Source organism: Rousettus aegyptiacus, unplaced genomic scaffold (assembly GCF_014176215.1).
Source record: "Rousettus aegyptiacus isolate mRouAeg1 unplaced genomic scaffold, mRouAeg1.p scaffold_m13_p_20, whole genome shotgun sequence".
Taxonomy (NCBI): Eukaryota; Metazoa; Chordata; class Mammalia; order Chiroptera; family Pteropodidae; genus Rousettus; species Rousettus aegyptiacus.
In genome coordinates, this window is record NW_023416296.1 from 1,295,220 (window position 1) to 1,308,618 (window position 13,399).

The window sequence follows — 13,399 nt, forward strand, 5'->3', positions numbered from 1 at the left end:
TGGAGCCTCCGACGCCCGTCGTGGAAGCGGGCGGCCCGGCAGACGGAAAGGCAGTGAGGTCGCAGTCGGCCGGGCACACGGGCCGCGACGGGCCGCCTCCGCCGACGGCGGCAGGATAACCTTCTCCCGCTCCCACGGAACCTGCGCCAACAGAGACCACACCGTGGGCCACAAACGCACCTGAGCTAATAGGCATCACACGACGTCTGCTTTCAGACCAGAATGGAGTTAGACCAGGAATCAGTAAGAAAGATCCGTCAGCACGCGGAAATTAAACAAGGAATTTATAGCATTGAATGCATATGTTAGAAGCGAAAAAAGATCTAAAGTCAACCAGTAAGCCTTGACCTCAGAAAACTGGAAGAAAAGCAAATTGTAAGTCCTAAGCAAGCAGGAGACAAATAAAAACTAGAGCAGAATCAATGAAACTGAACAAGGAAAACAGAGAAAGTCAATGAGACCATTAGCTGGTTTTTCTTTGAAAAGATCAGTAATATCGATAAGCCTCTGGCTGGGCTAACTAAAAAAAAATTACTAATATCAGAAATGAAAGTGGAAATGTCACCACAGATCCCACAGACACTAAAAAGTTGATAAATACCCAAAACAAGTCTACGCTCGCATACTAACCAATTCCTGAAAAGACACAATCTGCCAAAACTCACACGAGAAGAAACAAACGCAAACCAGCTGTACTGGCCTTTACCCGCGACAGAAACTGCACCGACAATTAAACACCCTTCCCAAACGGAAAGCACCAGGCCCCGGCAGGTTCACTGGGGAACTCCGCCAAACATTCAAGAAACGGTGCCCTCTCTGCAATCTTTTCCAGGGGACGGAAGCAGTGGGGACACTTCCTGACCTCTCCTGTGAGGCCGGCATCGCCCTGATACCAAACTCAAGGCACTACAAGAGATCTGCTGACCAGCGTCTCTCAGGAACGGAGACGCAACCACCCTCAACAAAATACTAGCAAATGAAATCAGCAATGTTTAAAAAGAATTATCCACCACGAGGTGGTTCAACATTTGAAAATCAGTTAATGTACTCTATCACGTCAACAGGCTGCACAAGAAAAATCACACGATCCTAGTGACGTGATAGATGCAGAAAAAGCATTTGACAAATTCCAACACCAATTTATGATGAAAAATTTCAGGAACTTAAGAGACTTCAACCCGAGTGATAAGGAAGTGCACAAAAAACCTACAGCTAACATACTTGGTGAGACACTCAAAGCTTTCACACCAAGACGTCCTACAGCAGGTGGATAAACTGGTCCGTCCAGACAGGGACGAAGAGAGAAAAGCCACCACGCCACAGAGGAAGCCACAGAGGAACCCGAGGCGCATCGGACGACGGAGCCAGCGAAGCCGGCCCGGGCGGGGGGCGGGGGGGGGGGGGGCTCCGCCCCGCGCGGCTCCAGCCGTCTCGCACTGACGTCCAACACAAACGCAGAGCCGGCGAGGTCAGGGGTTGCCGGGGTCATGGGCAAGTGGGGACCAGGCGGTGCCCCGGGGACGTCGGGCAGGGGACCCTGTGGTGGGTACGTGTCACCGCACGTTTGTCCAGACCCGTGGAGCACGCGAGAGTGGCGCGGGCGTAAACTGCGGGCTCTGGGGACGAGGACGTCAGTCAGGGCAGGTTCGCCGCTTGTAACAGGTGCCCCGCCTGGCGGGGACGCGGACAGCGGCAGGGGCTGTGCTGTGTGGGCTCGGGGTTGTGGGGACTCTCTGTACTTTCCGGCCAACTCTGCTGTGAACTTAAGACTGTTCTCAAAAACAGGCTATAAAACCAAAAAAAGGCGCTATGAAAGGAAGGCGAGTGGAGCGATCCAGTGGTGGGCGGGCGAGGGCGGGTCCTGGGCGGGGCGAGCCCTGGGGCTCCAGCCACCCACCCTCGGGGCTGTCGCCCGGCCCAGGGCAGGCAGGCATGCCACGGAGGCTGCACCCGCTCTCCTGGAGCTGCCGGTCCGCGCTGACGTGCGTGCGCAGGCTCACTTCCAACCGCGAGCAGCTGCACCGTCGATCACAGCAGCCCAGGACGCGGGGCGCGCGTCCTCAGCCGGGGGCGCACGAGCCCTCTGCAGAGCGATGCTGGCGAGGACCTGGCAACACAGGAGCAGCTGGGCTTTCTGGCTGCAAGGGATTGGGATGGGGGGACGAGGTGCCCACGCCGACGGGGGACGGTGCAAGGGGCGAGGGGTCCAGGAGAGCTTCTGGAAGACAGCGCCTGTCCCTGGGGGAGGCTCACCCTGGCAGCGCACGCAGCTGCACTGGCCTCGGAGCCTGAGCCAAATGCCAGGGAAGAGCCCTGTGGCCCCTCTGGCGGCAAGGCCTGAGCCACAGGCCTGCTCCGTGGCTGGCCTTCTGGTCAGGAGCCTCCAGACACCCACCACCCCCGGCTTTGCTGCTGGCCCTTCACCGAACTCCCCGGCCACTCCCCTGGGCCTCTGCACTGGCCGCCCCCATCCAGCGCGTTCTCCACACACGGCCGCCTGCCCCCAGTGCCTCTCACCCTCGGTCAGACGGTGCCTGCCCTCCCCGCCCCTCGCCCCTCGCCCCTCGCCCAGCACCCTCCTCCTGAGCGTGTCCACGGGGCCCCCACTGTCCGTCGGCTCCCCGGCTCGCCTGCCGTGTCTCGGCTGCGCCCCAACCTGGGCTGCGTGAGTGCTGGCGACGGGCCCGCCGGCTCTGGGTGCGCAGCGGGGGCCGAGCTGCGGGCAGGGCACAGACGGCTGCTCCGGGCACAGCTGCGGGCCCTCTGCAGCCCCACGGCCCCTCGGCTCACCGCCGGCCTTTCCGCCTGACCCAAACCCAGCTCCTCCTCATGACCAGGACGGCGAGGGGGCCCTGTCCCTGTGGTGGCCCCACGGCTTATGTGGGCACGTGGCGGCCACGGGTGCTGGCTGCGGCCCTGTCCCCCAGTGCAGTGGGGCTAGAGGAGAGGCCCGCAGTGGGCCCTGCGAACTGGGCAACTGGGTGTCCAGAGGACAGACAGCAGCACGAGCACGAAGTGACACACACACACTCGTCCAGGGGTTTTCTCCCAGGTTCCCCTCTGCGGTCACCTGCCCTTTGGCTGGTTTACTGGCGAGGGGGGGTGACGGCCAGCCAGCCCACTGCTCCCCGGGCACGGGTTCCACTTCCCAGGCAGGTCGGTCCCAGCGCCCGCAGTGACACGAGCCCTGAGGGGGGGCCTGGGCGTGCTGGTGCTGCCCCCACACGGGCTCTTCCCGAGGGTGCTGTGGCTGCTCACGGGTTGCTACGGCACCCCGCGACTTCCAGAGGAGACACACCAAAGTGCAGAGCAGACGGAGTCACAAACACCCAGGCGGACCGGAAGCGGAAACGTGCCCAGCAGCTGAAGCCTGCGCAGCGCTCGGGGCGGCGCCCGAGGCAGAACCCTCCCCCCGAACGGAAACTGCGCACGGGTGGGCGCGGGCGTTCTCTGTTCCCTCGCTGCACATCACGTCACGCCGGCCGCTGCTCGTGACCTGGCGTCAGCCCCGCCATCGTCACCCAGCCGGATGACCATCCAGGCCAAGTGTCTGCAGCTTCCCTTTCTTCTCGAAATTTAAAGAACTGAGACCGATTTAAGGAACCTCATTTACATTCCTCACTTGCCAGTTTCAGAATACCCGAAACGTAGCTGCCAGCGGCCACTCTGGAGTTCATTCTCTGTGGCGCAGGGACTGCCTGCCACAGAAATCCCCGCAGCGCTCCCGTGGGTGCAGGCTCACTCCCACAGACAATCTGTCAACACACGTTTTTGGTTTTGATAACCAGTTTACAAACATGACACTGCCTCTCCCTTCCAAACGCCATGCGCTCGGAAGCGGGCCGGACCTAAGGCTGCTGCACAAACCTCCTGGCCCTGCCGGACTGGCTGGCCCCGCGCCAAGCTGCGGGACACAGAGGGCCAGACACCGTCGCCTCCTGAAGGGCCACCAACCGCCCTCCTGGCGTGTGGGCCCTGCCTCCCTCCTCCCTGAAGTGAACGATGGGGACATACCAGCCTGCCCGGCCCCAGCACGTCGCCAGTTTTCAGGTAGCAAACATCTACAAACTCGGGTAGAAAGTAAATCCCTGCCCCGTTCCCGGCTGGAGGCAGGGCAGGCGGGGCCCACAGCTGGGGCGTCACTTCCGGGCCAGCTCCAGCACCTTGGTCACCATGGCCCCGATCCCGTCGTGGATGTGGTGCAGCGCCGTCTCACACATGAAGGCCGGGGTCGTGACCACCTTGTTCTTCTGGTCCACGTGGGCTTCGTGCGCAGACGTTAGGGAAAAACAGCAGCCAGCACGGACAACGAGGCAGTCCGTGTCAGGCGCGCACCGGCCACTGCTCCCGGCTGCCCCTGGGGCCCGTGCCACTGTCCCTCCCGCTGTGGCTGGGGGGCGTTCCTCCTGGTGTGACCTCAGCCCCGCCTTCTGCTCTGTCTCGAGTGGTGGCCTCACAACGCTGCGTGCCGCGCAGACCCATGACAGCCCTGTGGCCAGCACCGGCACTGCCGCTTCCCAGACTCGGAGGCTGGAACCACGGGAGCTCAGCCACTGGCCGCCGCAGAAGCCAGCTCCAGCTGGGACCCGCCTGACCAACCCGAGCTCCCACCCTGGGCCACGCATTCGCCAGGAGGTGACAGCACTGGCCTCCCTCCACCTGCCCTGCGGGGAGAGGGAACACATACACCTGAGATTGACTGCCCACAAAGACGCTTTCAGATGACAGAGCCACTGTCCCCACAGAAGGATGCCGACGGGGCAGGGCTGTCTCTAGGACGCTGCACTGGGTGCTCCTGCAACGTGGCCCACGTGGGCTCCTCGGGGCCAGGTGCAGACCCAGCTCCCACGGCATCCCCCGTCCGCCCCCAGAATGAGGCGGACCTGCTTGCAGGAAGGACATGGCGTGATGGGTTGCTGCCCGCCTGAACTGCCAGGAAACGTCACCAAACAAGGAAGGGGACCCGCTCCCCTGGCTGGGGGCCCACGCACTGCAAGTGGCCACCGGGGGCTTGAAACACGGCCAGGGACGGGTGCGGAGGCGCCCCCGCAGTGCCCTGCAGGTCGCGGGTGCAGACACCGCCTGCCCAAGGCTGCCCCGAGCCCGGGGTCCGCCGCATGCGAAGGATATGGCCACGTCCTTCACACAGTGCTTGGCGCCCAGCGCTCTGATGGCCTCTGCGGTCCCAGCGTACGGCCACTTGCCGCCCTCCTCCTGCTCATGGCCCACGGTGACCTCGACGCCACGGAGCACTTTGGCCGCGAGGACAGGAGCGATACAGCACAAGCTGAAAAGTGAAGGGCAAGGTCAGCTGAGGACCGCGAGGGCGGACGCCAGGCCTGGGCACGGGGGGCCGAGCCTCGCCAGCTCTGAGAAGGGCGCTGCCCCCTGAGCCCAGGCCACCCACAGTGCTGTGCCCAGTGGAGCCTGGGGCAGCTGCTCGTGACCTGACCCTCATGCTGGCTCCTCTCGACACTGAGGGAACAAGCCATGGCAGCCTGTAGAAAGGTGGCCGCTCAGATGACAGCTGAGACTCAGCTGCCAGATGGGCGCTGGGCCTCCCGACCTGGTGTCCAGGGGCGGAGGCCACTCTCAGAGGTGACAGGTGGCAGCAGCCGTCTTAAGCCCGAGCTGTGGGGAGTCTGTCACACAGCAAGAGACAGCCACAGCCACGCTGACTGGCTACAGCCAGGCTGCCTCCTCTGGGGGAGCCGCAGGGGACACAGCTCCATGGCAGCCTCGCCTGGCCCGTGTGCACAGAGGCGAGCGGGTGCCAGGCAGCGCTGCCTGGCAAGCCCCAGACGCGCCCACAAGCCGGCTGTTCCCAGGGACCCACGGGGCTCCCACCAGGGTGCTCTCCCGAACCCAACCGTCTGGCCAACACTGTGGCTCCAGGGCCCCCGCCCCCCGAGAACACAGGTGACATAAGCCGCAGCAGCTCCAGGAGGGCCACCCCCTCCCGAGGGCCCGCCTGCCCCGTGGCCACACCGGGACCCGCCCTTTCCCTGCATCCTTAACACTCGTGTCCGGCCCACTGCTGATGCCACAGGCCTGGGCTGAAGTGGCCAGGGGGCCAGGAGGCGACGCTGTCCAACGCGTCCGCGCTCACTGCGGTGTCACAACTGCCACAGCCCCTGCTCAGGCTCCTGAGCGCGGCCCTCCCTCAGCCACTGCCAGGGCAGGGGCCACATCTGAGCGTCTTGCACCTTGAGACTTCGCAGGGACCCGAAGCCCCACGGGAGCCCAGGGACGGCTGCCGCAGCCACAGGCCTTCCGGTGGGCTGCTCGTGCGGCCGCCTGCTCGGGTCTGAGGCCGCGGACACCGGCGCTCCTGCCCTGAAGGTCAGGGCCATGCTCGTGAGCCCCCTGCTCCCCTGCACGCTCCTGACAGGCGGGCTGAGGTGACAGGCTGGCTGGAAGGGGAGTCTCAGGCACCACCAGGACAACGCTGTCACTTTCTGGAAGAGGACGCCAAAGGAACTGTGGCAGGAGGGGTGACCTGGGCAACCCTGCCCTCGGTTCTCTGGAGCCCGACCCAGCCAAGAAGCCTGTTTACGCGACAGCACACGTCCACGGCCAGGGGGCCTGTGCCTGGCTTCTGGATCAGGCCCCTCCCCGGGTGCCTGCCACGGCAAGTGGGGCTGCTCCGGTGACGGCGGCCGGCGAAGCGAGACGCACACGGCCGTCGCCCCTCTCCACGCAGGCCCCGGCCTGGAGGAGCGCGGGCAGGAGGCGCTGTGCTGAGACGCCTCCCAGGTGCGGGCCGCGCGGCGGGGCTCCCGGGACCCTGACTGGGCGGCCCTCGGCGAGCGACGAGTCTGAGACGCCGCCCGCCGAGGGGCCATCCTCGTAGCTCTCCTCTCAAGGCTCCGACACAACTTTTCCCGGTTTGCCAGCAACATGGCAGCACGCGGCTGGGGCTGAGCTCGGAGGTGCAGGGAGGGGCCTCGAGTCCGCGCCCAGCACACCTGCTCCTGGGGTGTCCGCACCGCTGTGCTCCTCCAGGCCTCCCCGACAGCGACCAGCTCCAAGTACGAGTGGCACACGTGCCCCGGCTCACCGCCGCGGGGGGACCGCACGCCGCGCCACAGCAGAATCACGGGGCGAGCGCAGGATGCTCGGGGACTCGGAAGCCTGATGTGAGCAGGTCTGACCACAGGCCTGGGGGCACAGGGAGGACCCTAGCGTGTGGCTGGCCGTTGGCTCCAGACCCTGGGCCACGGGGTGTGACGTACGCGCCAAGAGCAACCCGGGGCAGGGACTGTGCTCACGGCCGTGACCCAGAGCAGAGATGAGGGCCAGCCAGCGGCCTGTCGAGCAGGGATGCGAAGGTGGAGGCCAGGCCAGAGCATGGGGCGCTGGCAAAGGCTGACTGAGGAACCTTCTAGAAGCTGATGACCTCCTCCCCATTAAGTCATTGTGAGAAAATAATGTAACCACGTAACCACAGAATTTTCGGAGCTGGAAGGCACCTGTGGAAGTGCGTGAATCCCCTCGGTTAAAACCAGAAGGCGACCCGGTCTTCAAGAGCACGTGGCTCAGAGTGGCAGCTCCTGGCTTCGGGCCACGGGGTCCAGCCTACCCCCTAACCCCCCAACCGGCGGTCACCAGTCCCCCGTGCAGGCCCCGCCCCCACCAGGGCCACGTACCCGATGGGCTTCCCAGCCGCGTGGAACTCCTTCAGGACGCGCTCGACGTCCCTGTTGACTTTGCAGTCCTTCCCGTCCACGGCGAACGTGCTCCTGCGGGGGAAAGAGGCCGCCTGACACCCCACAGCTCCCTTCTGTCTGCGACCCGTCCCCAGGACCTCCCGTGCGGCCCCTCGGCCTCTCAGCCACTGAAGTCCTGTGTGCACGTGCGTGTACATGGCTTCTCACGGGAGTATATTTCCGGTTCTTTAAAAAGGAACGCGTAAGGCGGAGGGCAGGTGGGTGGGCAGCAGAGCGGGGGGCCTCCAGGATGAGGCGGGTACTGGACGGCTATGAGCAGAGGTGTGGACCCGGGTGCAGGGCCTGGAGGGCTGAGGGTGCAACGGCAGCACCGCCCCGCCTGAGAGCGAAGGGGACAGCGGCACGAGGGACAAGACGGAGCGGCGGCTCCCAGAGCAGTGCCCCTGCGGTGGCAGGCAGTGCTGTCTGCAGAGGTGGGGCGCAAGCAGGTGCAGAGCCCCCAGGAGCGGCCTGCTCGGCGGGAAGTCGGGTCTCAGGGCCGGCTGCCTGCCGTCGCGGCCAGGCCTTGTGTCACCAAAGGCCCCTGGGGCAGGGGAACCTTCTTATCTGTGACACAAGGAAAGGCTTCATCTGGGGACTGATTTTCTGATCTGTTGTTTCCATCAAGAACCTGTGGCCACGCTGTCCCGCACACCACACTGCGTTTGTGCAGCTGTGACAGCTGTAGGGGGAAGCCTGTCTGTCACTGCAGCCCTGTGCCCACCGCAGGAGACTGGCACAGTGGGTCTCCGTGAGGCACGGGCATGAGGGATAGAGAAGAGGATCTGAAACCTGCAGACGTCACAGTGACATCTCCCAGGCTTCCGCTCAGTGACCGTGACAACTACGCAGAGAGCAGGGCAAGGATGGGCTCCTTCCTGCAGTCAGGACGGTCAGATGACCGGAAAAGCAGTTCTCCATGCTGCATAGCTCACGAGACCACGGGCGTCTGCGGGACTCCTATGGGGACACCGCTGTGCAACGAGAAGACGCCTCACACGGTGGCTCGGTCAGAGGCAGCCGTGCCCAGGACGGCGGCCGGGTGCCGGGAGGGCTGAGGGGAGCAGGGAGAAGAAAAGCCCCACCCGGCAGTGGTTCCCTGTCACAGCTGCTACACGCATCATTTGGACCCCGAGACCCCAGGAACGACTCACGGCACCATCCGATCCCCATCTACCACCCCAAGGGAAAAGCAGAAGGCTCCAACTCAAACACACACAGGTTTTTGGCGGCACCGAAGCCCCCCGGGAAGATGGCGGCGTCGTAGTTGGCTGCGCTGAGCTGGGCCAGGTCGCTGATCTTGCCGCGGGCGATCCTTGCCGACTCCGTCAGAACATTCCTGGGAAAGAGCACAGAGCACCGCACGAGAGCTTCAGTGCGTGACGGGAGAAGCAGCAGGGTGGAGCCCAGGCGGCTCTCTTGGCCCCACGGAGAGGTGCTCACACGTGACTTACAGGTCAATACGCGGAAAAGGCAAGAGATGCGGGGACGAAAAGCTATGTGCTAAAGGTCCCCGAAAACTTCAGATTGGTACTGTAAAACCCACGCTACGTCATCTGGAGCCTCCTGCACCCATTAGGGGTCACCAAGACAGAACCCCAAGTGTCTGAAGCAGACAGCATTTATGTGGGGATCTGATGGATGGGCTGTGGTCGGAAGCTGCCACTCAGGGTGAGGGTGGCAATCCGGCATCTGCCACGGCTGGGCCCAGGTACTGAAAGCAAGCACAGGGAACCGACTGCAGACTGAACTGCCCACCACTGAACCCGGCTGCGAGTGTCTGGGAACTACCACCTCCAGGGGCTGCAGTTTTGCCTCCTGGCATCCTGGCAGGACAGGAGGGGGAGAGGTGGGCCTCAGAGCACGTGGGGCCTTGGGGACAGACATGCTTCAGAGAGCGACTCAAAGGTATGTGGAGCCCAGGCAGGAGAACGAGGGGCAGCCAAACAGGTGCACACCTTGGTCAGGATGAAGGCATGGGCTCATGCGGCAGGAATCTGTTTCGGTAAGAAATGGGCAGTGAGCATGCAAAGGTAGCACTCCTGAGACCGATGAGTGCAGATCAGCCTGGGGACGAGGCCTGAAGGACATGCGTCTGGCCCTGGTGAGATGCGACACTGCCTGCAGGTTCTCGGAACTCTGACCCGCCCCCGTTCACAGCGGAGGAGGAGAGGGGTAAAACTCACACCTGGTTTCGCTCTCAGAAGGTTGCCCCTTGGTGTGGTCAATGACATGCATCTGAGGGACGTCAGGGGCGAAGATCTGGACCTCAGCCCCACCACGGCTCAGGTGCACCAGCGCGCTGTGTGGGAAACGACCAAAGCAGACTCTGAGATGTGCCCAACTCAGCTTCACGTGTTAACACGATTTTAAAAACAGGCTTTTGTGAAACAGGATTTCAGCTTAATGTCAGGTGTAAATGCCTTCGGTATGTTAATATCCCACTTACTTTGCAAAAACCTATAATCATCACTTGCTAAAGACCCAAATGTCCACAATTTGAAATCATTGTCACTGAACCAGCCTGCAGAAACCAGCTGGTCTGCAAGTTCCCTTTACGAACCTGGTGCAGGACAGGGTGACCCAGCTGGTGTCACAGCCTGGATGTTTGGGTTCCCAGGCTGTTGCAGGGTGCCTTCTTCCTAAATGCCTATTGATATGGGGCCCAAGGGCTTGAGGGTGGCTCTGGGTTGCCATAGTTAAGTTCAACTCCTGGTCTCCACCAACTTTGCCACCATGGGGGTGGGGGATACATGGGAGACACAGAGACATGCAGGTCTCCCCAAGAGCTGCTGATCACAACAGCGATCTACCGAGGGCTACTTTGTGCCAGACACGCAAGAATCACCAATCCTTCCCAGACTCGGTGCTGTCGCTGGCCCCCTCTCAGAGGAGGTGGAGGCACTAGATGCATGACTCTGCAGAGGCGGGGAGCCGATACTCAGCCGGGCTCTGCTCCTCCCCACACCGGGCACTCCACATAAAACTCCCTGCCCCTGCTAGGGGGGTTCGAGTTGCTCCCAGCTCCTCCTCTGCCTCCTTTGCTGTCTTGTCCCCCACTCCTGGCCCTCTGCCGCCCACAAGCTGCACACACTCCGAATTTCGCTCCTTGTCTAGAAACAACCGCAGTGCATGCCGGTGACTCCCGGATGCAGCGGCTGGAGGCCCTGTACAGCAACTAGCGTCAGGCTCCTCTGGGTGCCCGTGAGTCCCCGAGTTTGGGGGGCGGCGGGGGAGGGGGAGTGGCAGGTTCCTGCACCACCACCTAATTCACCCCTGGAATTCACTCTGAACTTGACAGCCCCTACTGGTCCTACTCACGGGAACCTTTCTTAGGAAAAACCAGAATATGAACTAGTCAGCGACAGCTGACAGGTTACATTAGGGACCGCCAGTCTACAGACAAGGGTGCGTGGTGGATGGAAACCCCTGCTGATGCAGAATAAACGGTTCCGAAATCCAGGCGCCTGACCCCAATGTTCCTAACACGTGGGTGTTCAAAACTCCGACAGGAAGACGTCAAGGTCTTATCTGATGACAGCGTTACAGGTGAAAGCTAAGAAACTTATTTTGTGTCTTGCTGTATTTTACAGACAGGACTTTAAAGGTTCCCTCTGTGCCTCTCTGTGTCCCGTCAGTCACTTTGCTTTTCTCACAGCGGAGTTTCTCCAAAGTTGCGAAGACAGCGCCCCCACCCGCTCCGCAGGCGTCCCGAGGGGCTTACGCGGACGCCTCGTGGAGCTCCGTGCCGTCGTACACTCCGCAGCCGGACAGCACCTGCGGGAGGGGCGCGGGTCATGGGGCGTTCACCTCGGGCGGGGGTGGGGTGCTCGGCTCGGGCGACCCGCCCTCACGGCCCCGCGGGCGCGCACTCACCAGCGCGACCCTGGGCCCGAGTCGCGGCGCGGAGCCGTGGAGGGCCGCGCGAGGGGAGGGCGCCAGTCGGCTGGGCAGCAGCGGCCGCAGGCAGAGGAGCGACGCAAACGTGGAGGCCGCCGACAACCGGGGAGCCACCAAAGCCCTGACGGCAGCCATGGTCGCACCGAGACAGCAGGGTTGAAGGGTCACGTAGCGGAAGGATCTCGCGCGGAACGATCCCTGCCGCGCCTGCGCAGTCGCCCAGTTCCGGTTCTAATCCTGCGGGCGCCTCGGAGGGCGGAGCCGCGCCTGCGCAGTCGCCAAACGCCGCTCCTGCGCAGCCTGCGGGTGCTGGGCCGACCTGATTTCAGTCCGCGCCGCTTCTGGGGCGGTCCTTGCCCCTGGGCCCTGCCACGGCCTCCCCGGCCCGGCGCTACCAGCTCCCATGGGCTCTGAGCCGCGCCCGCAGTGTGTCCCCGGAACGGGGGCCGCTGGCCGAGCCACTGCGCTGAAACAGACTCCCGGGAATAACCTCGGCGTCTGTCTTCTCGCCCCTGAAAGCGATTCCCGAACAGCGAAGAGCTGGCGCTCAGACGTCCGGGTCCCCTGCGTGATCAGTTTGCGTCGGGATCCGGGTGCGGTCCTCGCGTCGCGGACCGCGCCGGGGTCCCTGACACTGCCCTCGTGTCCCCTGTGGGCCGCAGCCTCGCTGGAGGCTCCCCGCGGACAGCCGCAGGGGCGGCGCGCTCCGTCGTCGTGAGCCCGTGCTGTGCGGGCTCGTCCCGGGACGCGCCCGCCCGCGATGCGCAGTGTGCGTCCACGCTTTAACCTTCGTAAGATGGATCAAGCCCTTCGGGTACTAGACAGAACTCTAACGTTAAGAAAGACCTAGTTTTCCAAGAGTTGGTTCGCATACAAGCGCCTGGGTAGATGCTTTATTCTTTCCTTTAAATAACTGATTTTCAAACTAGCCACACGGGTTTTTTGAAATAATTTGAGTGGTCACAGTTGGAGACCACTGGTAACAGGCTGGGACCGCGGACGCAATCAGGGCCAGCACTGTCCTATTGATATTCAATTGTCTCATTTTTAAGACTTTTACAGTCAATCTCTGCAGGATAGTCTCTCGGGAAACAACAAACATTATGAAACTATAACAAAATATGAGCCTGAAAAGGTTTTACTGTCCTAGTTCCTGAACTTTCACCCCTCACCTCTCCATTCCTATGGATGCGCCCAAGAGAGCTGTTCTCAGTCCTCTCCCTGTAGCTGTGACCACTCCCACTAGCACCCTGGGGGACTAGCTGCCTCCACCAGAACCTCAGCTGATCCCAGGGATGGTACTAAAAGGCACAATCTGATTCCCCCAGTCTGGGAGTCACACCCCTGTCCTCACCAGGCTGCCACAAGGGCCCTGCTCCTGCTGGACTTGGGCACAGACCTCCCCCTCCCTGTCCTGTCACCTCTCCGGGCATCTGCTCAGCCACACTTACTGTGCACATCTGAAACTTCTTGGAAAAGCGGAGGCGTGGAGGGGGTAGCCGGCCAGTCGTGGTACATGTGGCGATGACGTGTAGGAACACACTGACTCGGGCCAGAGTTCCCCAGCCTGAGCGCACAGTGGATGAGCGACTCAGCATACATGGCCCTGCGAGTGGGCACAGGGCTTGCCAACTGGACGGCGGCCGTGGCTGCAGCTCCTCGTGCACCAGGTGTCACGTGCATCAACCCTCACTTGACCCGCTAGGCCTCATGTCAGCCTGGGGAGGTAGGCTCCATTTCAAGGTGAGTTCAGGAGATCTGGGTGCCAGCTCGTGACTTGTAGGTCCCAC

At 62.7% G+C, this 13,399-nt stretch overlaps 1 protein-coding gene across 1 annotated transcript; it reads right to left on the bottom strand.

Moving 5' to 3' along the window:
* Positions 1–3,594: 3,594 nt before the first annotated feature.
* GATD3A (glutamine amidotransferase like class 1 domain containing 3A) lies at positions 3,595–11,818 on the bottom strand. Its single transcript, XM_016143508.2, has 7 exons — positions 11,586–11,818; positions 11,434–11,486; positions 9,898–10,011; positions 8,929–9,048; positions 7,650–7,742; positions 5,131–5,287; positions 3,595–4,268 (listed from the first exon to the last, which is right to left on the bottom strand). The coding sequence occupies exons 1-7, from the start codon at positions 11,742–11,744 to the stop codon at positions 4,140–4,142; spliced, it is 825 nt and encodes a 274-aa protein (XP_015998994.2). The 5' UTR covers positions 11,745–11,818; the 3' UTR covers positions 3,595–4,139.
* Between the last annotated feature and the right edge of the window lie 1,581 nt (positions 11,819–13,399).

Excerpts from the sequence above, each read along its gene's own strand:
- GATD3A (XM_016143508.2), bottom strand. The coding sequence starts at position 11,744 with ATGGCTGCCGTCAGGGCTTTGGTGGCTCCCCGGTTGTCGGCGGCCTCC. Across the intron at positions 10,012-11,433 it reads GAGCTCCACGAGGCGTCCGC|CGCGCTGGTGCACCTGAGCC; the intron begins GTAAGCCCCTCG and ends TTTCCCACACAG. Across the intron at positions 7,743-8,928 it reads TTCGGTGCCGCCAAAAACCT|GAGCACGTTCGCCGTGGACG; the intron begins GTGTGTGTTTGA and ends TTTCCCCCGCAG.